We start from the raw sequence: 25,564 nt of genomic DNA, 5'->3' as shown, positions 1-25,564 counted from the left end.
ACTGGTGGGGTGTCTGAGGAGCTCTGCTGTAAGCGGCTCAGGAAGAAAAGTGCTTGCACTACCTTGTAGCCCCCTAGAAAAGTTTTAATTACCTGTGACTTACAACAAGGTGATTCTATTCAGATACGGCATGGCTTGTATAACTGAAAGCACGCTCTGATTTTGTGCAACGAGTTGCCAGGATAACATCCACAGCTGCCTTCCCCGCCCTTTTCTGAATTAGCAGTGAGCACAGGCCAGAGCCCTGTGTGCCACTGGCCGTGCAGCTACTTGGCTAACGCTGGTGAGCTGCTTCCTGGGGTTTACATTTTCCCGTTGTGGCTAACAGTCCTTGGTTCATCCTGAACCAGTTGTGCTTCAAAGTATTTGTCAAAACTTCTTTGCTGGGCATTGATTTCTGTCTCCTGTGACCACAATTCCTTAACTAGAAAAATGGGGAAATCTGCCTACAGATGGCTTGCCTTTGTGTTTTTCTTGGTGGGGAGTAGTTAGGTTTCTTTTTTCCCTACTAGAGGCCTTGAGCAATAGAGCCAGATATGCTGTGTAGACTTCTGACCAGCTGTGTATAAATGTTAGTACAGTGAAAAATGTCTTCACACCTAGAGTGAGAGCTTTTACATTGACTAAAAATGAAGGGGGAAGTTAAAAATTTTAAATGAAAGTCTGCCCGGGATGCCCACCAAGACCAAGTGGACATGTCCGGCAAACACGATAACAGAACACTCCTTCCTTCCTGTCTTTACTGCCTTTGTATAACTGATGGCCTTGCAATGTAACTTCAAATATAACGGGATACTTCTTCCTTTGTGTAACTCATGCTTGTTTAACTGATGGCCTTGCAATGTAACTTGAGGTGTTTAAGCTCCCTTAACAACCCATGATGTCACCCAACCCTCCAACCATAACATGTCAAATCTGCCTTTTTACCTCCCTGCTTGCCCTCCCTAAAAAATTCCAAAAACCCTGCCCAGCGGGGCAGACTCTTTGGGAGAGAACCCAGTCAAGCCCACAGGCGTAAATAAACTGCCTCCTAAACCTTGGTGCTGTTTCTCCTGTGTTTGGTCTGTTTTCTGTAACAAAACCTATAAGGAGATAAGGCTAAAAAAAAAAAAAAAAAAAAACGCAGGAAATTCAAATTCAGATTACAGGGCAAACAATCTCCTTTGAGATGTATATTTCTCACCTGGCTACTATAAGAAATCCTACCTTCAGATATTCAAATTTAGGATTAAGCCATCCGAATAGTGTAATTTAAAAAGCTGGTAAATGACAAATTTAAGTCTGTTTTGTGTGTGGTGTGCGTGTGTATTATGTGGAATGTCTATGTATATACTTGTGTTTCTGTATCATTTAGATGGTACCAGATTAATTTAAAAATAAGAGTACTCAGTAATTTAGCATAAAATCAAATGCTTTTTTGTTCATCTGACTTAAGAAGATGTTTTGAAAGATGTAACATAGATGTCCTCAAAACTGTTAACATGCATTTTGCCTGTGTTGGCCAGTCAGAATTATATTTTAGGGTTTGACTTTTGGAAGAGTAATTTCAATTTCACAAAGGTTATAAGGGGGATTAAAGAGGATGAAGGGACCGTAATTAAATTTTGAAATTCGTTAGGAGTCTTGGGGATCACGAATAGGTTGATTCCTGAGAAAATGTGGCATAGTCCTATAGCATAGTACTATAGCATAGCACTATGTATACGTATATGCAGTATAACATAGTACTATAGCACTCACTGGGCATTCTTTTATTTAAAAGTTTAAGTTATTAACTCCTCAAAAATATTATGTAGCAACTGTCAATGTAAAGGCTATTACTAGTATTAGCAGCAGGGATCCTAGGAGACAGTATTTCACTGTCAAATATTGGTTAAAAGAGTAATAGTTTATAGCTGTTAAGTTCCTGACTGTCCCAAGAGGGGAAAAATACCTCACAAGTCAGTTTATTATAATTATTATTATTAATTATTATTATTATTATTATTTTGGGGAGAATCGAACTCAGGACCTTGCACTTGCTAGGAAGGCACTTGTGCCGCTGAGCTCTATCCCCGCCCCCTCAAGTCAGTTTCAGTGAGTAGCAGGTAAAGGTGACAGGTCTTATCTCCATGGTGGTCTCTTTGTCATGACTGAATCACTTTTGGGGTCGTTTTATTTTCTAGAATCTCTAAGGACGGCTTTCTTGAGCAAGGGTAGTTTATAAATCTGGCAGCTTCTACTTGGTTATTCCACTCAATGGAAGTCCAGTTGGAGAACAGACATCCTACCCCACATAGCTCCTAGTAAAGAACTGGGAGCAATGGAAAGGTTTCTGTTTATCAGATGTTATCTGATAAAGGTTTACTTGAGAACTTCCTTACTGAGTCTATACACAGGAGAAGACAGTTTGCCTCATGCATTACCTTGTGTCTGAGTAATAAACACTGTCCAGCCTTGCTGTGCATTCTTTCTGATTTCCTGATAGAGCTGGGTCCATGTTCACGTGGGTAATAACTTCCTCAACTCTGGAATGACAAGCCAGGAATCACCAATACCGGGCAGTATTTCTTCCTTTGTTTGTGGATCTTTCTAGGTCATCTGAGCACTGGCATTTTAAAAGCTCACGACTGGTAAAGTTCCTTGATGGTCTTCCAAGTGCATATTCACTTATGTGCATATTATGTAGGGTATTTGCTTTTGGTTATATGAGATTTGGTTAAAAAATAATTCACTGGGGTCAATGTAAATATTCAAATGCAAAAGCCCCAGGAAACCTTTCAAAGGTTTTAAAAATAGCATTCTACTGTAGCACATGTAGATGTAATTTTCAGTTATTAGTTAGAACTTTTAAGTTATTTTTCCTCAGCTAAAAACCAACCAACTACTCAACCAACCTATTTTGGGATATTAACTTGTATTTGTCCAATGTTATACATTTTGTGTACAATGCAGAGCTAATCGTTAAAAATCAGATGGCTATCTAAGTAAAATATCTGAGTTATTTATAATTAAGTTAAAATATTAAAGATATTTGCTATGTATAACTTCTGTATTTGCTTCTTAAAAATTTAAATGATAATGTATTTGAGTCTATTAAATATATTTCGTAGATTGTCTGCCTACCTATCATTTTAACACAGATATAACATCAAAAGAATCTGTTTCTTTAAGCATTTCAGAATAATTATAGTAGAGGGATAATATCTAAAAATAGAGCCTTTTGTCAAACTACAGATCAAGTTAAATGTATTTTAAGATATTCTAAAGTTAATAATTTATATAAGCAGAAATCATTTAATATTCTATTAACAGTTGGTTTACAAAGTACTTTTGCAATCAAAATATATCATGTTCAAGTACAAATTCCCTATGATGAATATGATCATTATGTATATCTAAAATGTACCAATAAACTTAATTAAAACAATAAAACATAAATAAAAGTAAGAAGTACTTTTGCTATCTATGAACGGTTAACAGCTGTTCGTTGGTTTGTTTCTGTGGCTTAATGCTAGTAGTTTTAAGAGATGCTAAAATGTTTGTTTGGGTCTCTGTAATAGATAAACTGCTATTATTTTACTGGCTAGCATTTGCTTAAATTAAGTATTTAAAATATGTTTTTTTTGTTTTGTTTTGTTTTGATTTTTTTCTGGTACCGGTAATCGAACTCATGACCTCGCACTTGCCAGGCAGGCACTGTGCCGCTGAGCTAAATCCCCAGCCCCTAAAATAGCGTTTTTACAGTCACTTATTTTTAACAGAAAAGCCTCCCCAGGTTCAGAAACGAAGATGTTGGGCTTTTTCACCTCGAGTACTCTGCTTGTTCTTCTCTGATGTACGTTAGGCCACAGAAACAAACTATTAACAGAACACATAAAGTCACAGCTATTAACTTGCTTACATCTGAATATGACACAGTTTGGGACACAACTTTGAGTTAATAACATGAATTTAAAAACCACTAATAACTGTGTGTGAGGTGACATAATTTTATAACAATGTAAAAGTTATGTTTTTGTTATTAACAGTACAACTTCTGAGTAAATGACTTCTAATTAGAGACATTTTATTCTAAAAATATTTTTAAAAGAATTAGAAATGTTATCCACAGGGATAATGTTAGCGTCTTTGTTTAAAATAATAAGGGGCTGGGGATTTAGCTCAGCGGCAAAGCGCTTGCCTGGCAAGCGCAAGGTAGTGAGTTCGGTTCCCGGTACCGGAAAAAAACCAAAACCAACTAAAATAATAAGGATTAGGCTACTGATCTGTTCTTAATAAAATTTATACAAACAACTGTAAAACATGAGGTTTAAATTTGTCAAAAAAATTTCTTGTGTTCTTTACTGTCTCGTTAGGATTAAATGTTTAGGAAAATTAAGCCTTAGGAAGTTCGTATTTACTTAGATATGTTTTCATTTTATAGTTCTGGCTATATAAACTACTATTTTGTTATTTTCCCCTATTGTTAAGAATTTAACTGTCCTGGTATAATGCAGCTGTGATTGTTTTAATATGCTGTAAAAGTAACTAAATTGTTTTGCTAAACTGTTACCACGTGCATTGCTTATACTCATATAATGGGCAAAAGCCATGTTCTTCTTGGGAGTTAGAGACAGTCTTGCTAAAAAATGTTATTATTTTAGGCAACTAAGTTAGATAAAATATTACAGGCAGTCAGACAGGGCTGGACCCTCCAAGGAGCCAGTGCAGAAGACCAGATGCCCTGCCACTGCGGGGGAGACAGGCATCCTGCTGTTGGTGAGACCTCAAAACAAAAGATGAAACAAATGTACCCACATACTTCCCTAAAGGCAAACATTAGGGATTGATATTCTAAATAGGTATCTATCACTTTGAGAAAGCTAGAAAGAGTCACTAAGTCAGCCCTCTACAGGAAAAGCTTCTGTTCTGTATCCATGTCTGCTTGCTATGTGACTCACTGCCCCATTTGATCCTGATTTAATCAATTTTACCTGAGCAAGTATGCTCATCATCTTATTGGTTGACCATAGTTTTGTTCCACTTCATGCCATTTTGCCCCCCCTTGGACCCGCTTCACCTCCTGGGTTTGCTCTATAAAAATCCCTAGAAAAGGCAGGGTCCTCGGCAACCCACTCAGGACCTCTTCTCTCGCTCTCTTAGACAGAAACTTTCTTTCCTCCGATAAATATATTCTGCTCTTAACCTCCATTGCTCCTAAAATTCATGCTTCGATTTTAGAGAACACAAACTCGTCCTAGATATCTAGCAGGTTGGGAGTTTCTTTCCCCTATATCATTATGCTCTTAGTAAGACAGACATTAATATTTGTACACTGTGTACAAAAATGTACGCACGTCTGCATGTGTATCGAAGAAATCCTAAGTGTTACTAACCTGTAATTCTTGGTCTTGGCCTTCGTAAACTGTGTGCTTTCTTCCAAACAGTAGTTCATGTTGGTTTACAAGAGGAGGGGACTCCTACATGTTTGCTGGGTATACCTTTCAGGCAGAACTTGCTTCACAGAAATATTGGGTTTCTTTAATTAACTTGGTCACTATTCTTAGTCCAAGTTTACTGTCCAGACTAGACTTGTTTTGCTCTTTTTGGCTTGTTTTATGTCTGTCTGTCTGTAACCTTTGTAAGTATTGCTTGTCAAAGTTTTGATGTTGTAGGTGCAAATTGCAAAAGAGGATTGGACTTGACAATGGACTCTAGAGAAATAGTCCACGGGCCACTCTTTCTGAGTCTCTATTATTGCCCATGCTTGGCAAGGAGAGTTTCTGTGACCCTGACTCTAATCGTCTGTCACATCCCCTCAGCACAGGACACGTTCTGATGACCATTGGGAAAAGCTACCTTGGCAAGGACGCACTAGGCTGCCGACGGTGCATCAACGGACCGTACCTTCAGCAGTGTGCGCATCAAAGAGGCCCCTGTGTGTCAGTCCTACCAAAGTACTCAGAGCTGCGGACGTTACAAAAGAGGGTTCTTATGCATGATTTCCTCAAGGTAAAAAAGCCCTCGAAGCGGGGGTAATGGTTTAGAAATCTCCTGACCTTTGCTTTCTTTTGTTTTTTACGTCACAATTTTTAGTGACTCTTCTTCCGGCTCAAGCATCTGGCTTTTCCCTTGCTTGTGTTCTAGCTACTGGGGACGGACTCTGCGTGCCGATCCCACACGGAGAGACAGCCAGATGCGGGGGCACCTCGCGGCCCTCACCCTGAGGGTGGAAACAAGCAAGGGAACTGCGAACACACTGCAAAATGGAACTTTACAAGTTGGATTTCTTTCTTTAGAGGTAAGCAAGTTCTCCTAACTTCCTCCTGCTGAGCACAGGACAACTCCCCCTCCCCCGCCTTTCCTCAGCCCCCCGGAAGTGAGGGAATATACAGATGCCAGCCCCAAGAGGGTGCAGGAGGCTAGAAGCGGTACAAAGCGTGCAGATCTGAGCTGTGCTCCCTCCCCTCTGTTCCTTGCTAGAAAAGACCCTGTCCACCTGTGAACAAGGAAAGAGTGATCTGAGGCATGTGGGCCCCTCCTGTATCCTCAGCTTTGAATATAACTTTTTTCTTTTTGTTTTTTACCCCAAACAAGGCCTCCTTTGATTTGCTCAGCGGTGAGCAAACAAACCTGAGCCTATGAAACTAAGTGGCGGGTAACACCCCGCACCCCACCAACTACTGCTTTTCTGAGTACTACCGAGCTCAGCAGGCTACTGGGGTACTGTGAAACACACACCTGTGCTGGCCTTTGTCTCTGATGCTGGCTTAACTCCAGAAGTCTCTGGATCCTCCCAAATTGTAAGTGACTTTTTGGATGCTAATGAGTTGACGGATGGCCAGCAGCCTCACTTTCAGGATGCGGGTGGTCACAGGAGCAGGACCACATGGGTAAGGCGCTGTGACCCCCGTCCCTGCTGGGAGGGCAGAGGGGCTACAGCTTAAGCAGATTACTGATGGCCAATGACGCCTGTGTAAGTCTCTGCAGACACTAGAAGGGCAGAAGGTGGAGAGCTTCCAGGTAGCCTACCACGGAGAGACTCCTTGCGGTACCAAGAGGCGGCCATGGAAGCTGTGCGTGCCTTTCTCACACACTTTGCCTGACGTCTCTCTTCATCGGTATCCTCTCAACCACCTTTAGTGTAAACTGGGGTGTTGCCCTGAGTATGTGAGCTACAGTAGCAAATTAACAGAAGTGGGCAAAGTTGCTGAGAGAACCCAGGTACTCAGTCAGTCACAGAAGCACAAGCAAATGCCCTGTGGCTTGCAGCTGGCTTCAAGAGAGGGACAATCTGGGGGACTGGGCAGCAGAGTTCAATGCTATCTCCATGTAGACAGTGCTGGAACTGAACTGAACTAGAAGACCCCCAACTGTATCTGCCCACAGAACTGGCTGCAGGCTGGGAGAGACCTATGCCTTTAAAGTCACAGTCCTCTGTGTTGACTGCTGTGGTGTGAGAGCCGAAGAAATGCCTTTTCTACAGAGCTATTGTTATGGCTTATATCTAGATGTCAACCTGAAGCCTCATGTTCTCATAGATGGGGCTTTTCAGAGCCAGCTGGATCTAGGCTGTGTGACACTGGGATTCAGGGTGTTGGGTACTAAATGAGTTCATTCATTGGTTTAGCATAGGTGTGGATAGTGGGAAGGCGCAGCTCAGTGTGGGAGGCACCACCCTATAGGCTTGTAGCCTGGATGAGATGTAAGGGAGAGGGAGGCTTGCTTCAGTGCTTGCTGCTTCCTGCCTGCCGCAACATGGACTGTTTCTCCTCTGTGATGCCCTCTGCCTTGGAGCCAGCCGACTATGGACTGGAACCTCCACAAACTGCGAGCCAAAATAAACCTCTCCTCCTTTAACTGGTGTCAGGTATTTTGTCCCATCAGGAAGAAAAGTAGCCAAGACAGCTCCTCTATATGGCCCCTATACTCCCATTTTATCAGTTGAGTTACATGTTCACAAGAGCAACTGAGGTTTGCTTCCCAATGTTTTACAGTCAACTGTATCTGTTGTTTTGTAATTTATTTACCTGCTTTTGTATGTGGATGAAATGTAAGTATGAAAAGGGTTCTGTTTCTCTGCAAAGTGCTTGGAATATTTTAAAAATACTAGATGAAAGCAAAGAGATTCAGAAATCTCTGTAATCAGTTGTGGATAAAATTATGTAAAATATTAGGAGAAGAGAAAAATTCAAGAAGGATTTGAATTGAAGTGAATTAGCACTGTTAAATTCTCTTTCCACTGTAGAGAAACCAAGGGCAGATGACAACGGGCACAGTGTATGCAGGGAAGACAATGCCGAACTATAAAAGTGTGCGTGCGTAATTTTAAAGAAGATTTTTACCTGTAACTTTATTTCATTAATTGATAAACTGTACTCTTGATTTCAGAAAATAAGATTTTATTCTATAAGGTACTTGTCTTTGCTTATCAGATTAACAAACACCAAAACAAAAATTTGTATATGTCTTTTTTTTTGGTTTTTCTCCGGTACCGGGAACCGAACTCACGACCTTGCGCTTGCCAGGCAGGCGCTTTTGCCGCTGAGCTAAATCCCCAGCCCCCCAAAACAAAAATTTGGTATGTGTGGTAGTGAATGGTATTGAAAATGGGCCCTTGATACCCTTGGCGGGAGGGTAAATCTGTACAAGTTTTGGGAGGATTCATCAAGGAGTTATTAAAATGCATCAATAGTAAGGACTCAATTTACCTCCCTTCGGAAACAATTAAAAAATCAGACAAACCAGGCACGGTGGTGCACACCTGTAATCCGAGCACTAGGAGGCTGAGGCAGGAGGACTGTCGTAAGTCTGATGCCAGCCTGAGTTACAGAGTGAGTTCAAGACCAGCCTGGACTACAATGTGAGACCCTGTCTCAAAAAAACAAAACAAAACAAAACAAATTCCAGACAAAACATACAGGGTTTACAGAAACTGAGTAAAGAATGGAAGCAATCCCAAGACAGAAAACAAGCAAGACGATCCTTCTCATTGCCTCAAAGAACTACCTCAAGCAAGTTCTCAGGCCATGGGGGATGAGGTGTGGGAAAATCTGACAAGCAGAGGTACAGAGAAAGGACTCGGTCTACAGACCAGAGGACCAGGAATCGCAGCACTGAACACCCAGAGAAAAGAGCGGCAGGGAAAGAGAAGTCCTGAGATCTCCCGCGGGAGGCGCCCCGCCGGTCTCCAGCGGAGTGGGAACCAAGGGAGCTATGTACAGAAACTGGCTGAGGGCAGGGCAGTGACCCACCCGAAGGATTTAGAAGAACAGCTCCTTGGTTTACCCAGGGCCGGGAAGAGTAACTTCATGAGCCAGCCAGAAAAACATCCCATGCATGGTGTAGTAGGCAGGATTCTCAGTGGGACAGAAGTGAGAATGATTCAAACCAACAGGATTTGAAGAAAATCAGACTGCTTCCGAGTAACATAGTAAATGCATCCAAGTACAAAGTTCACCCATATTTACAGAACTATAAAAATAACCAGCATCCAACAAGAAGAAATTCATAGTGTCTAGCGCACAATTAAGAAAATTGCCAGGCAGCCAGGCATGGTGGGGCCTGCCTGTAATCCCATCTACTTGGGAGGCTGAGGCAGGAGGTTTGTAAGTTCAAGGCCTGCCCAGGCAACTTAGCAAAGCCTGTGTTAGAATAAAATTTAAAAGGGCTGGAGTATACCTCAGTGCAGGAATACCCTGGGTTCAATCTTCAGTCCTGAAGAAAGGAAAAAAAGAGAAGGAAGAAAAGAAAGCAAATGAGTGAGCGAGCAAAAAGCGAGAAATTGCCAAGTGTGCAAAGAAAAATATGACCCATGATATGGAGAGAAAATAATCAAAACCCACCCAGAATGGACACAGATTTTAGAATAAGCAGGCGAGGACATTAAAGTAGTGATTTTAACTGTCTTCCATGTGTCCAAACACCTTCAGTAATGACAAGACTTGAACGTATAAACAGAAGATACAAAAATCAAATGCAAGTTCTAGAGATGAAGATTACAGTGTGTGAAATAAAAAATACACTGAACACAATTGCAGAAGAAAAGATGAGCAAATTTAAAGCACAGCAATTACACTTATCCCAAAGGAAGCACAGAAAAAAGAAAAGAAAAAGAACAGGATGTTAAGCTGTCCCACAACTTCAAGCAGCCTAACATGTCATTATAGCTCCAACGAAGGAAGAGAGGGAAAAAAAGCACTTACGGTTGAAAAATTCCTAAAACTGATACAAAGTTGTAAATTCACAAATTTAAGAAGCTCAATGAACCCCTGAGCACAAGAAACGTTAAGAAAATTAGTCAGGGCGCAAGGCACCCTGTGACCGGATCTTGAAAGTAGCTGGAGGTGTTGCAGGAGACGTACTATACCAGATGCAGAAGGACAAGGACAGCAGTGGATGTCCTGTCTAAGCACGCAAGTGAGAGGACACCAGGGCAGGCGCGTTTAATACTGACAATGTACAAAATCGTCAACTTAAGTGAGGCTCTACAGCCGACCAAAAATATCGTTCAAAAGCCAAGATGACACTATCTTTACAACAAACCAAAACTGACCAGCAGACCTGCACTCTTTAGATGCTGAAGGAGATTGTTCAGGAAGAGAGAAATGGCAGCGGACGCATCTGCACTAAGAAACGAAGGGCACCAGGACCGCTGAGAGGACGCGGACAAACCCTCTGAAGAGACACAGCTAGCAGAGCTCGCTTTGGAAGAAACAGGCAGCCCAAAGAGTCCTGTGACAATTAAAGAAGCTGGATCTGAAGTTTTGAGGCTTTACAAAGAAATCTTCAGTCCAGGTGGTTTCACTGGTGAGTTCTACCGAACATTTAAGAAAGGAATAATACTAATTCTGACCAAACTCTTGTGGCGAGCTGAGGATCATGGAATATCTTACGGTTCATTCTGTGAGGGTTAGAGCACTCTCAACCCAAAATCCGACAGAGTGGTATAACAGAAAGAAAATTACAGATCATATCTTCTACAAATATATGTAAAAGTTCTTAAAAATTTAGCAAGTCTAATAAAACATACAAAATGTGACAGTACTTCATAACCAAGTGGGTTTGTACCAGGAATGGGATAACATTTTTAAATCAATCAGAGACAGGAGTGGTGGAACATGCCTATAATCCCAGCACTCTGGGAGGCTGAGGCAGGAAGATTATGAGTTTGAGCTTAACCTGGACAACTTAGTGACTTAATGACACACTGTTGCAAAATAAAAAATAGGAAAAAGGCTAGGGAAATAGCTCAGTGCAAAGGCCCTGGGTTCAGTCCCCAGTACTGCAAAGAAACAAAAACAAAAACGGAAAGGTAATTTACCTTCATAATAAAATTTAAATTAAAAACCATAGATATATATTTTAGTAAATTCCTAAAGAGCACAGAACAAAAATCAATACCCATTCCTAACTAAAAAAACAACTCCATTAAACTAAGAGTAAAAGAAAAGTTCTTTGCTGTGCTCATTATAAGTAGCATCATATTTTATGGGAAAAGACTATTTTTCCTGTACGACCAGGAATAGAACAATATACCCACTTTTAGCAGTTCTTTTCAAGATTGTAGGGGAGGTGTTACCCAAACGAGGAGAAAGAAAGAGGGAAAGAAAGTAAGTAGACAGACAGACATCCAGTTGGGAAGGAAGATTCTATGTAGAAAATCTGACAGAATCTTCAAAAATGCTACCATAATTAATAATATCTTAAGGTGGAAGATCAATATACAAAAATCACTTATATGTTTGCATAATAAAAACTGTAATATAATGCAGTACCATTGATCAAATTATCCAGAGATATAATAACCTTAAGGATAAATGTGATACAAGAGGGCCAGAGATAAAGCTCAGTGGCACAGTGCCTGCCTGGCAAGGCCAAGGCCCTGACTTTGAGTCCCAGCACCAAAAAAAAAAAAAAAAAAAAAAGAAAGAAAACTATTTTTGTAGTTTTTACTCAGTCTTGTGTATCTAGTTATCTTGTGTCTCTCTTTTTATTTTTGGTATCAGGAATCAAACTCAGGGGTTTGTGCTTGCAGGCAGGCACTGTGCTGTGGAGCTATATCTGCGGCCTCACAAAAAACATTTCTGACAAAAATTAAAGACCTAAATAAATGGTAAGATGCACCATGTTGATGTGTCAGAAAATTCAGTATTATTGAGATGTCAACTCACCATATCTATCTTTAGATTCAATGCAATCTCAAACAAAATTCTAGTAGGTGTTTTCTTTTTTTAAAAAAGAAACTGATGAGCAGATTGTAAAACTGAAATGGAAATGCATAGCTGGGCGTGGTGGCACACGGCTGTAATTCCAGCACTCAGGAGGTTAAGGTAGGAGGGTCACTGTGAGTTCAAGGCCAGCCTGAACTGCACAGTGAGATCCTGGCTCGAAATAAATAGATAGGAAATGCAAAAGACCTAGACTAGCCAAAACGACAAAAGACTAACTATAAAATCTAACATTTAATAAAACTGTGGAAGAAAATATGAGACTATTTTCTAGTCTTGTAGTAGGGAAAGATTTCTTAGAGATATCATGAAAAGCATGATCTACTGTATAAAGAAAAAAATTGAGAAATTGAAATCTATTAAAGGGAAAAAAATATTAAGAGACTGAACAACAAAGCATAACTGGAGGGGCTGGGGATTTAGCTCAGTGGCACAGCGCCTGCCTGGCAAGTGCAAGGTTGTGAGTTCGATTCCCAGTACTGGAGAAAACCCCCTCCCCCCAAAAAAACAAAAAAAAAACAAAGCATAACTGGAAAAAAGTATTTCCAAATCATAGGTCTGGAAGAAAGTTTGTAATATACAAAGAACTTCCAGGTGAGTGTGGTAGTGCATGTCTATAATCTCAGAATTTGGAAGGCTGAGGCAAGAAGATTGCTGCAAGTTTGGGACCAGCCTGGACACATAGTGAGTTCAAGGCCAGCCCTAAACTACATAGTGATACCTGTCTCAAAAAAACAAAAACCAAAACAAAACAAAAAAGAACTTTCAAAATTGAGGCAGGGCTGGGGATAGATCTCAGTGGTACAGTGCTTGCCTAACTTGCTTGAGAACCTAGGTTTGATTCCTAGCCCCAAAAAAGAAATTCAATAAGAAAAGAAATTAATAAATGGGCACAAGAGCCAAACAAATTTCCCCAAAGAAGATACGCGGATAGAAAAATATTCAACTTCGCTAATGACTGGTAAAATATATATTAAAACCGCAATGATCAGCGGCAAAAGCGCCTGCCTGGCAAGTGCAAGGTCGTGAGTTCGGTTCCCGGTACCGGAGAAAAACCAAAAAAAAAAAAAAAAACCGCAATGAAACAACCACTAGTGTTAAGATGCGCAGGGACTGGAGCTCTTGCACACTGCTCAGGGGAGCGCACACGTGCACAGCTACTTTGTAAAATCGTTTCTCAAACTCACAGCGACCATGTCACCCAGTCATTGCATTCCTACGGAGCCGCTCAAGAGAAATGGGAGCATCTGTCTGTGTGAATACCTGGACAAAATGTCCCTAGCAGCTTTACTATAGTAGCCCAAAGTTTTGATACATATCACAAGGATGAAGCTCAAGGGACAAGCCAACAAAATCATCCAGGCCAAAAAGGCATATATGCAATAAAATTCCATTGACACAGAATTTTAGAAAAGCCACTCTCATCTACAATCATGGCAAGCAGGCTATCTTTGGGGATGGATGCTGACTGTCAGAGTAGGATAAATAGATTGCTGGGGTACAACAGAAGGTGCTGGGGTGGAGCCCAGGGCCCGCACGCGCCTAGCAAGTGCTCCTCCCTGGGTTGTGTGACAGTCCAACTAGGCCATGCTAGAGCAATGGATACGCTCATCCTGACTGTGATTATGGGTTCATAATGTTAAAACACATCTCAAAACTTTATCAAACTGTACTTCAGTAAAATTGTTTCAAAGTGAACCCACAAAGTAAGTACATTTAGGGCTGGGGGTATACCTCAGAGCACAGCACTTGCCTAGCATGTGAGGCCCTGTGTTTGATCCCAAGTACCATAAAAACAAAACACACAAGTACATTTAGATAACAGATATCAATATAGCAGGTTTAGCGAATGAGGAAGGGCTTATATACGAACATTTCTAAGATACAGTGTTAACTGAAAAGGAAATATAGTACCCTGCCATTTGTGATTTTAAGTGGAACAGAAAAGGTTATGTGGCCAACCCCTGCTAAAGACTGATTCTGCATGCACAGTGTCTCAGGAGAGACACCCCCAAACTGGGGAGAGGAAGAGGAGGGGAGGCTGAAGTCTGGAGTTGGGGCTCCTTTTTACTGAACATTCCTGTCCCAGTACACCACTTTTTAAAACAGATATGCAGTGATTATTGGCTCCACCTCTAGGATCTGTCCTACAGGAACACTTAGGGAATTACTGAAAGATGATAGATAATACGTATGCAACTTCACCGATTATTGCAGTATGTCATGAAACAGCTGAATGAAAACAGTTGTAAACTATAGCTTATATTTAATACATTTTTAAAATATAGAAAATAATAGCTCAAATCTCTCTCTGCCTCTCTCAGAGAGGAGACTGCAGTTGGCGGAGGGAGGCTCCTTTGGGAACTTACTTTCTACATTTCCAAACTGCACGAAGGATTTTGTGGGATGAGTGTCTCCTTTTACATTAAAAAACCAAACCAAACCAAACCAGACCTCCACAAAGAGTTTCAAAGACTTAAATGAATGACTGGCGTCGGCACGCGGGGCTGCACCGCACAGCGCTCAGGTACGCACCCTCCTGCGGGCCTCGGCCTTCTGGAAGCTCTCGTGCTGGATGAAGGTGGCCGCGGCTGCCACCCGGGCTGGCGGTGTGTGGTCCGCGTCCAGCAGGCTCACGGCTCGCTCCAGGGTCATCTCCATGTCCGCGCCCCTAGACAGACAGGCACAGGTCAGCCAGGCTCCACACAGCACCCTCTGGCCTGCCCCTGCCAGTCCCGGGCAGCACCTAGCACAGTCCAGCCCTGGCTGTTCTTCAGCCAGAAGGCGGAGGTGCTGAGCTCTGAAGATGCCTTTAAGGCACTCACAACACAGCAAGAAAAGTGGAGCTCTTTTTAAGACAAACACATATAGCATGAGAATCACACTTAAAAATTTTTTTTTAAAGATGCAGTAAGACTATTTAGATGGAATTGAAAAGAAATTTGCTCACAGAAATTAAAAATTATTTCTACCCTGGCAATGTCACACCTATAGTACAAACATCCCCTCTCAAAGAGCATTAGGTTGTTACTCAAGATGCTCAGAACCTTTTAATATTTGCATTCTAAAATGCATGTCATAGTGCGTAAATAGTGAAAGCCAGAAAAACTGAGCTCTATTTTGTTAAAGTAAACCACGCTGAGCCAGATGTGGTGACACATCTCAGCACTCTGTGAGGCTGAGGCAGGGCTGAGCCCAGCCTGCACAATATAATAATTTAGGGAGACCCTGTGGCTGGGGATACAGCTCAGTGCAAAGGCCCTGGGTTCAATCTTCAGTAACTAAAAAAAAAAAGGCTGATGAATGAATTAGGAAAGTAACAAGTCAATGCAATAGCATTTTTATTAAACCATTTAATGCAGTTCTGTTACCATTTGCATTGCCATCACAGCGACACTCAGTTTATGCCAGTCCTGGTAGTGATACAGGAGATTAGGGTGCGGCAAAGCTGGCTGGGGAAACATGCGTGACCTGTTAGCTTCAAGATCCCAGACACAAGCACAGAACAGTTCCCAGAGCCCTGCACATAGACTTCTCCTGAGAACTCCAGCAGGTTTTCAACCGGATCCTGGACTTGATGTCAACCTAAATTGCGGGATCCCAGCACCGCCTCTCAGGGCCTGGATGTAGACGTTCTCGCAGGTTTCCTCAGGATTTGAACAACGTGCAAGGCCACAGATGTGAAGAAGAGCTTTCACTGTGGCTTTCCTCTCCATAGCTCACCCTGCTTTCTCCAGGGTGTACTTTTATCTTGCTTTTTCCTCTTTTACTTGGCCCAAGCTTGCTCTGCAGGGCCAGTTTCCCCACAACTCTTCACATTTACTTTTTCAAGTAAACTTTGCCACTGCTTTTTGCTCGTTTCATTCAATTCTTTGTTCCAGACAACAAGAACCTGGAATCCAACTAGAAAGACAGGAAAGCAACGCAGAACCCGGTAACTATTTGGCGAGCCACTTGGAGGAGGAGCTGCGGAGCACGGTGGCAGGCTCTGCCCTTCATGAACTGCAGGTGGTGGACGGGTGTGGTGGAGTGGGACACAGGGCCTTAGTCACACAGGACAGACGGCACTGTGCTATGCATAGAGTAGCTCCCAGATGCCTCAAGGAACTGTTTTTCCTCCCCTGTTTCCACCCTGGAGGTGACTGGGCCAGGCAGTCTATTGTCTCTATGGACATGGCCAAGTTAGACCTTCTGTAAGCCCTGGCTTGGACATCCCAGCCCAGGACGGTGACATCTTAGAGTCACGGCTAAAGAAATGACTTCACAGTAACTGAGGACCCTTGGCTGGCATCAGAGGGGGGACATCTGACCATTCCAGGGGAAGGGACACGAAAGACATCAGTACCTGCTAGCAAGTACAGGGAGCAAACTCGCTTCCACATAGCTACACAGCCGTGTGCAGCGCGAGCATGTGCAGTGCTGGGAGAGAAGTGTGAGTGGGGTGTAGGGTGGTGAGGGTCAAAGACGGGCTTCATGGCTACAGCCAGACCCACTGCTTCTGAAACACAAGTTCTGCACACAGAACATGAGTGTGAGGTATTGAAAGTGAGCAGGGTGTGGTGGCACACGCCTGTAACCCCAGCACTCAGGAGGCTGAGGCAGGAGGAACTGCAGTGAGTTTGAGGCTAACCCGAACTATACAGGGAGACCCCTTCTCAAAAAAACAAAATATAGAAACCAAACAAACAAAAACGAAAACTACATACAGTACTTATTCATGTTAGAATTTGAGTTGCTTTTATGTAATACGAACACGCTTTTTAAAGAGATGAAAATCCTTTAAGCTCATGGACTCCAGTATCTTCGCAGAGATACTAAACATCTTAAAATTCTCATGCCCAATGTCAGTCCTAAGGCTTGACTCTGTTCCTCAGGCATTTAAACAGCTGATAGGTCACGTGTGATGTAAGAATGGCATTCTATTTAATGCAGCCTTTTAAACAAAAGATTGAACATTAATCCATCTCCAAGAGCCAGAAATGATTCAGAAATGTTTCAACTTCCCATCTTCAGCACCCACAAATACTTCAGTTACATGAATCCTTTATTTTCCTGAACATGACTCACCAATAAGCTCCAAATTCACTCCCAGTGGATGGCACGCTCCTTCACTTTGGCACTAAAAATAATTCCTAAACTAAGTGAAACTTCCTCAGCCGGGTTTTCCACAGCAGCCAGGGGGTCCGTTTTCTGGGTTATTACTGTGTATAAAGTCCAGCTCCATCAGCTGGCACACACTCTGGCCCAGTCTGCCTCCATTTCCTGCATCCTCTCACCTCTTACGCCTACAAACCCGCACTCAACCACAGCAGACTTCGCATCTGTGCCTTCTATCAAGCGACCATCTTTGTGCTAGGGAGTGCGTCCTACCCAATTCTCATCCAGGCATCCAGACTCCATTTGAATACCATCACTTCCGTAAAATCTTTTCTACCTCCGTTCTCCTAGAGCTATCCCTGCCCCTGCATCCATTTTTCTGTCTCTTCCTCCATTTTTCCCTTTCTTTTCTTCCTTCCTTCCTACCCACTTATACTTCTTGAACCCTGCAGAAATGTAGCCTGAAGGATGGAGTGGAAGTGACAGATGGGGGATCCGAACAACAGTTGTTTCCTGGGCCCATGTCTGCTGGACAAGGGGACTTTGAAGTGACACCTAGGAGCAGCCTTTTCAACATTAGATAATGTAGTAGGATGATATCTATGTCAGGGGCTGTCGTAATAGCTCAGTGATAGAGCGCCTGCTTAGCAAGCATGATGCCCTGGGTTTGATCTGCAGTGTGCATGCGCTTGCACACCTTTTAAAATGTCAGTGTAAATGAAAAACAAGGAAGAGGAAGCATGTTAGATATCACTGGCTGGACTATGAAACACATGGGTAGGGAGTAATTTGCGTGTCTGTGCAGCCCTGTGTAGACAGACAACAGCCTGTCTAGAAGCCAGCCCCGCCCAGGCTGGATCTCCTGATACTGGAATAAGGCTACACCTCCGAAGGACAAGCTGACCTCAGATCCTGAGCGGACAGCTCCCATTTGGGTAATGCACTGCCCCTGCCTGTCAAGGGGGACCAGAGCGCTGCTCAGAGCGCGTGCATTTCTAGAAGCAAGGCGACAGCTCTGCAGGTTCTGCAAGTTGTAGCTGAGCCAAGAAAGCCCTGAACTGGCCTGGAAAGTAAGATGTAGTTGACAGAGGCCTGAGCAATCCAGCAGCTGGGGATGAAGAGGACACGGGGACCTTAGCCCCCACCCCCACCCACGCTGCTGTCTCTGCCCTGTTCCGAGAGTGAGTGAAACTAAAGACCTTCAGGACAGCAAACAACAGGGAATCCCCGGTTAGGCTACCAGCCTTTGTAAATTATTAATTAGGACTCCGAGGTGGTTAACTACAACTCCAGGTGGTTCACAATGGACAGATTACGGGATCATAAACGGGAGCAGAGGGCTGAAAGGTTTCAGGATGGGCCACCTCCACCATGCGGCTTCGAAGTGGGAGACCAGTTAAGGGACCGAGGCCTGACAGGACGCCTCTGCGGGCACAAAGGAGCAAGGCCACGTGGAGGATGATGGCCCCTGCAGGTTCCAGAGAAAAGCCAGGACAGCTGCGATGAAGTTCACACCTGAGCGTGCACTAAGGGATACTGGAGGGCAGATGAAGCCTGTGTTACTTTAAGTGTTTGTACCCTGTCTGAGTGAATTAAAGTAGCACCAGCCAGAGACCCGTGGCTCCTCAGGAGAGGCCAGAGCCCCTTGGTTGCCCGTGTACCAAACTATGTGTCTCTTTGTCATTCATCCTCACCCCTACGGGGAGGAGACCTGAATAACAGAACTACGTCCCTGTAAGCATGCTCGGCTGGAGAAAGCTGGAAAGGGTAGGCGGGTGCAGGTGGTGTCTGGGGTAGGGACTGGGCCCTGCAGTGTAGCTCTCTGGGTTGGTCTGCTACACGTTGGCCCATTGATTATCCAGAATTGAAGGCACTTGAAAAACAGCAGATAAGAATGGAGTCTCTGATCTGTCCTTTTTACCTAAAAGCACGTTCTGAACTCTGAATCAGAAAGGTGCCCTCCCTGCCCCACACAGGGAAGAACACTTAGCAGCAGAGACCGGAAGTGAGGCTGACGTCATCTGCATGACGAAACCTACTGAAGCAACACCTGTATTGGTCTCCCCATGTATTTCCCACTCCTCGCCTAAACCCCTCAGTCTTTTTGCATCTGCAGAATTCATCATTCTTTGTGTTGAAAGGAGCAGTGGTACACACTATCCCTGCAGATCCTACCTCAAAGATAATAAGGACCTAGGGATGTAGCTCTCGTGAAGGTCCTGGGTTCAATCCCCAGCACCAGCACCACCACCACCAAATAAGGTGCGTAAGCTTTTGGCCTATTGGCCTTTGCTCTTCCTTTTTTCTTGTAGACTGTCTTGTATATGTTTTTTTAAAAAAAAATCTGTAATTTTCTTCTGTTAAAAAAAAGGTGGGGAGGAAAGGGAGGGTGAACCACGCTCTGCTCTGCCTGCTGCACTTCACAAACCTGTGCGGTCCTGCTGAAAACCCGTGCTGCTGGTCGGTCTCCCCCGGCTGGCCCCGGAGAGCTGCAGACACCAGAGTGTCCCACGTGGCCCTCGTCACGACAGGTCCTACCTCCCTTTGCTCAGAGCCTCTCCTCAACCTTCATGTATGTCACTCAGTTTTCATCCCTGAGGTGCCTCTGGGAGTGCTGGGTGCGCTGGGAGAAGCCACTGTCGGTTTGCTGCGTCTCCAGTCCCCAAGGCATACCTCGCTGGCTCCCTACCCACCCCCAGTGCTGGGATTCAATCAGGACCTTCTCACTGAGCTATATCTCCAGCTCTTTTCTTCACTTTGAGCCAGGGTTTCACTAGGTTACTGAGTTCCCTAGGCTGTTAAACTTACAACCCTCCTGCTTCAGCCTCCCAGAGTGCTGAGATTACAGACATGCGACCCCATGCTGGGCTCATCAGTGTGATTTAGAACAGGCAATGACGTCTCTCTTTTAGTCATGGTTTCAACTCTGTCTGGCCTGTCTTCTTCTGGGAAGACCCACGGTGTGCTAACTTATGTCTTCCCATAGGTTTACACTCTGTCTAGCAATTCCACAGAATGTTCCACACCTAGGACAGAACACCTCCTAGGGAGGGGAACTGTGCTAGCAGAAAAAAGCTGAGTCCACAAAACAGGAGCCAGACCAGCGGACCCTCAACGTATGCCTGGGCTGGCCCACCAACAACTTGGATTATGACCGGAATTTTAGTGTTAACTTATGAGCAAAGTCTTGAGTTCTGAACTGAATGCTGGCCGCTTGTGCTGCCAGATGGTCTCAGATACAGATTTAACCCTTAAAGAGTTCTGGAGGGAACACTGCAGCACCCTTTCCTGCATGGGGTTCACTGAGAAATCCAGGGGCCAGTGTCCTCTCGGGACACTGAGATCTGCCGTACACAGGAGAGAGACTTTGAAGGCTGCGTAGAGAAGCCTGAGCCTTCCGCTGAGAACGTGCGTTACAACCCGCCCTTGGGAACGAATTGGGTTTGTAAGTCAAGGGCCCCCCGCGGTTTGCACGGGGCAGGAGTGCAGGGTGGCCGCGAGGCAGGCGTTTTGGATACGCATGAGCCGGGCGCCCGCACCAGAGGAAAGGCAGAGTCAGGCAGCACCTGCACCACCTCAGGTAAGTTTCGTGTATTTTCCTCACTATAGCAACTTCCTTCGGCTCTCCTTTCTTATAGAATGCAAAATTTTCCCTTTAGAAACCATAGGACCAATAGGAAGAAAATGTTCAAATGGGGAGGGGAACGAGCGAAAGGGGAGGGAGAAAGGAAAGAAGGGAAAAATAAAGAAAATGAGAAAAGAAGGAAAACATGGAAATGGAGCTTTTGCAAACGGGGAGGAGAAGAGGGGTTAAAGGGACAGTAGGAGAATGGGAAAAAACCCAAGTTACAGCATGTACAGGTACAGATTCTCTATGATGAACGTGGTCATTATGTGTATCTAAAATGTACCAATGAAATCTAATCAAAAAAAGATGCAAAAAGCCACAGAACAAAACAGAAAAAGAAACCATACAACTGAGAGATGGAAGAAAGGAAGAAAGGGGAAGGGAAGGGAGTACATAATACCTTAAGATTACGTGCACGCACCAGCCCCCACAGAGAATGCAATCACTGCGCGCTGCAAACTTCCAGTAGTAAAAAGAGGATGAAAGAAAAGAACAAAACCCCAAACTTTCCCTTCGGAAATCACAGGGAAGCACTAAGTTTTCTGATCTGTAGCGTCTGGAACTTGGGGAATCTCAGGACGATTGTTTAGTGTTTAAAATGTCTTGACCCCGGCGTTCCTTCTACTCTTTGCAGCATGGTTAAATATTCTAATAAAGCTTCCCTTGCCCATTCACACAATCCAAAATAGTATGTTTACTTCTAGAACGTGAGAACACAAACCCCCCATGGTGGTAAGTAAAGAATTTATATTCCATCTTCCCCTTCTTTGATTCCTTCATTCTTTCACGTACATTTAGACAGTGCCTAGCACGGATCTGCCTCTGCTGGGTGGTTCGGAGAATATAAAGGTAGAATACAGGTGAGAAGCTCAAAGTCTAGGGATAAAAGGTAAGTAAATGAATAACCATAACACCCGCTCTGATGGAGATGTCCCGGCTGTGCTCAGGAACATGGTGGTGCTTGAGCTAAACACAGAAGTAGCGGAGCCGGAAGAAGCGGAGGGCAAAGGGAAAGAGCTGGAGTTGAGGGGACAGCGTGAAGGAAAGGCGAGTAGGGCAGGGAGAGACGAATGCTGTGTCCTTCAGTGCGGGAAGCAGAGGAGGCTGGGAGCGGCCCGGGTGGTGGGGACGGCGGTGACAGGAGCGGAGAGAACAGAGCCTGCAGTGGGAAGCAGGGGAGGAGACAGGTGACAGGTCTTGTCTGCCGTGCTAACAAGCAGGAACACTTGGTGGGACCCAGGAGGGTCACAAATCGGGGAACAGAAGCGGCGACTTGGGAAGCTCATTCTGACAGCCCTGGAGCACAGTTCTGAGCAGGGCCAGGGCAGAGAGACCTACAAAACGCGGAGAGAAGGCAGAACTGAGGCACGGAGGGAAGATAAGGCTCAGCGACTGGAGGGCGCAGGAGGAGTGGCTTCCTGGCTTGCAGTGGGCGGGATGCAAGGGGATGGACAGGAACCAAGACAGATTTCGTTTAGGTTATGCTAAACCTTGGGGTGTCCAAGACATTGCTAAATACACATACGGCCCAGAGTCGAGGTGGAAGATAGGGCTGAAGACCAACTCCAGGAATCAAGAAGACACCTGTGAGGGGCTGGGGCTCCCCAGGAACACAGAGCTTGGAAGAGAAGGGTGACTGAAGCTGCCTTCTTTGGCCTGCAGAGAAGGGACACCCAGGGAAGATTGCCTGAGGGAGTCGATGGAAAATGGGCAGAGGATTGTGCCCAGACGCAAGGGCAGAGGACTTCATGTGTCAGAGGACAGCTGCCAGAGAGGCTGCACGTGCCCCTGCCAAGGATGTGGCTGGAAGGGATCACGGTGACATCTGTCATGGTGCTGTCCCTGAAAAGGGGAGATCAAAGCCACCCTGCATGGGGTTCGTAGACAGAGTTGGAGGAGGAGAAGAATGCCAGTTGTTGGAGGACGTGGGATGGGAGTTTTGTGAGTTAAAATTATTCTGCTAGAACTATGCCTAAATGGTAGTAGGCATCCCATAAATTTTGAATTATCCATTTTAAGCCTTTATTCACTTTTTTCTTCCATAAATAATTACTTGATGAGGTTTTCTTCTTTATAAACTTGCTCATATTGACAAAGACATGATCTCATCTCTGAGAAACGTTAGTTGGGGATGGTGGTGCACACCTGGAATCCCAGCACTCTGGGAGGCTGAGGCAGGAGAATCATAAGTTCAAGCCTAGCATGGGCACCTTAGTGAGACCCTATCTAGAAAAATAAAAAAAAGGACGAGACAGTGTAGCTTTGTTTGAAGGCCTGGGGTTCAATCCTCAGTATCCCCACCAAAGGAAAATAAAAAGAAAAAAAATGTTACAAGCTTCACATTACATTTTGTCTTATGAAAAATATTGCCTGCTTCAAGATGAGATGATCAGGGCTGGGGATTTAGCTCAGCGGCACAGCGCCTGCTTAGCAAGTGCAACGTCATGAGTTCAATTCCCGGTCCCAGGAAAAAAAAAACAAAAAAAGATTAGATGAGCTCCAATTTCTTTTGGAAAGCAGTTCATCACCAGAACCTACCTCACCAACAGGCGTGCGAAGGACCGATGAGAGGTTAGAACTACCATTAGGCAATGTTAACACCAAACAACAATCCTATGTCTAAAGCTTTGCCCTAATATGGTAGGTCATTACTTCAGGAGTTAGTGATTTAATCATCCCATTGCTAGACCTTTATCTTAGTAACTGTCTCCATTTGTCACATTTGTACCTGAGCATCAAACTTGAACAAGGTCTGAGTCCCCAAAGTTAAATTAGCCAAGCCGTAAAGGAAGCAGGAAAGGCAAAGGGTGACTTGGAGAATTCAGTTGTTTTGATTGTTCAATTTTGCTAAAAAATATCCTCCAACTCATTAATACTGGTATAAAGGTACCATGTATTAAAGGAAGGACAGACTTGTAGAAACCACCTGCCTTTGCTCAGCACTCCCAGTCTACGGCAGTGATGGCGAACTCAGAGCTTTCGGTGACACGAACAGCCCACGGTGGCACGGGTGCCACTGGGTCACCACCACCGCTCTGTGGTGATAATGATCAAAACCGCATCTGAGGCTCACCTGAGCACCCCGAGTCAGCATCTTTGCTGTTTCCTGCCTGCATTTCCAGGAGTGATACACAGCAACGCACAAGCCATTTCTCGGTCTACCCTGGCACTTGCCCTTGTTCTGAGCAGATGTTCACAGAGCTGAAGGCCCTCCATCCTTCACCCCGCACCTACTCTGGAACGGGTGGGCCCGGCCCTGCCCCTGAGGTAAACAGGCCGAGGTGTGAGACAGGCAGCTGCCTGAGAAGCAGTATTTTATCACCATCTCTGCAAGCCTTTCTCTCCTCCAGTCTCTGAGGCGCGGCTCAGGCTGGCGGGCTGGGGGACAGAGTGGGCTGGCACTGCCCGGGCAGCGCTCTGAGAGGACACTCACCCAAGCTGCGGGTCGGCCACAGCACTTCTCTCCAGCAGCAGATTTCCGCTGCCCACCGCGGCCACCTGGCCCACGGTCATGTGTGTCCTCCGGCCACCAGAGTCCACAGCGACGCTGGGCCCGGCTTCCCTCAGCGTGCGGGTGCTGTGGAAGGAGCTCTGGTGCCACGAGGACCTGGCGGCCCTGTTCTGAGTGACGGGCTGCAGGGGCAGCAGCGGTCGCACCTGCCCGGAGGCAGGTCCTGTGCCCAGGTAGTTCTCCTTCTCCAGGAGGTTGCCCATGCTGTGACTGGTCCCCGGCCGCGGGTAGGTGACCAGGGCATTGTCAAAGACGCTGTCGCTGACAGAGCCGTACTGGTGGTGTCTGTGGTAGGTGTCATAGTGGCACTGCCTGCTCGCGGCCCCGGCGTGGGTGAAGCCCGCCGTCTCCGACCGCGCGTATCTGGGCGCGGTGAGGAGCGCTGCCCGCCGGCTGTCGGGGTGGCGCCGCGGGAGCGCCGGCTGGCTCCTCTGGCTGTAGTGGTGCTCGCTGTGCGCATAGCGGAGCCTCTCCGGGCTGCTGTCGGGGGAGATCTCCAGCCTCCGCAGCGGCTGCCTCGACGGCCTTTCCTCCACTGACTTCTGGGAGCTGTACTGCAGCGTCCCTCGCCCCCAGCGACTGCCGTAGGTGGCAGTGGTCCCAGCCTGCAGGAGAAAAATAAAATTCCAATGAGGCACACACCAGCGTTTTTGCCTTTGTTGAAGACACAAGGCCTAAGATGTCTGTTCCTCTGAATCTGTTGGAGAAGCTGCCCTTGCTGGTAGTCTTTTCTTCCAGGAGGCATGGTTGACCTGAATCGTTTAACTGTGCTAGGATTTCATTCTGTTTAGTGTCCAGTTTTCCTTTGTGTCCACACAAAACCAGTTTTCTCAAACTTCCTCCAGGAAATGATGATACCAGGAAAGGTAAATTTTTTTTAGAAAAAAAAAAAGGAAGAAAAGAAAAGGGAAACCTGAAAATTTTTCCTGGCAATCTGCTATTGCTGTTGAGGGTTATGCTCTTTGATGGCCTACCTTCAGCATGTCATAGGTTCTAGTAGCAGGGGAACGCCCTCCTACGAAGTCATTTTCAACCAAGTGTAGGTTGTAGACATACTCGGGAACACTGCTGGTTCGGTGAAGATTTCCTGCAATCGAGCAAACAGTAAAATATTAAAATAATTCAGAATATAAGTGA

At 44.9% G+C, this 25,564-nt stretch overlaps 1 protein-coding gene across 1 annotated transcript in view; it reads right to left on the bottom strand.

Annotated features, from left to right (window-relative positions):
* The window catches only part of Pkp2 (plakophilin 2), a gene marked incomplete in the record, with an annotated part of 81,299 nt that overhangs the window by 42,289 nt on the left and 13,446 nt on the right, over positions 1 to 25,564 (bottom strand). Inside the window, 3 exon segments of the mRNA XM_013505957.1 lie at positions 14,727 to 14,862; positions 24,350 to 25,032; positions 25,402 to 25,514. Coding sequence (XP_013361411.1) covers positions 14,727 to 14,862; positions 24,350 to 25,032; positions 25,402 to 25,514 — 932 coding nt within the window.

The sequence above is a fragment of the Chinchilla lanigera genome, unplaced genomic scaffold (genome assembly GCF_000276665.1).
Source record: "Chinchilla lanigera isolate Chin_1 unplaced genomic scaffold, ChiLan1.0 scaffold00104, whole genome shotgun sequence".
Classification (NCBI taxonomy): Eukaryota; Metazoa; Chordata; class Mammalia; order Rodentia; family Chinchillidae; genus Chinchilla; species Chinchilla lanigera.
Note: the sequence above shows the minus strand (reverse complement) of the source record. Positions and strands in the feature narration are given on the sequence as shown.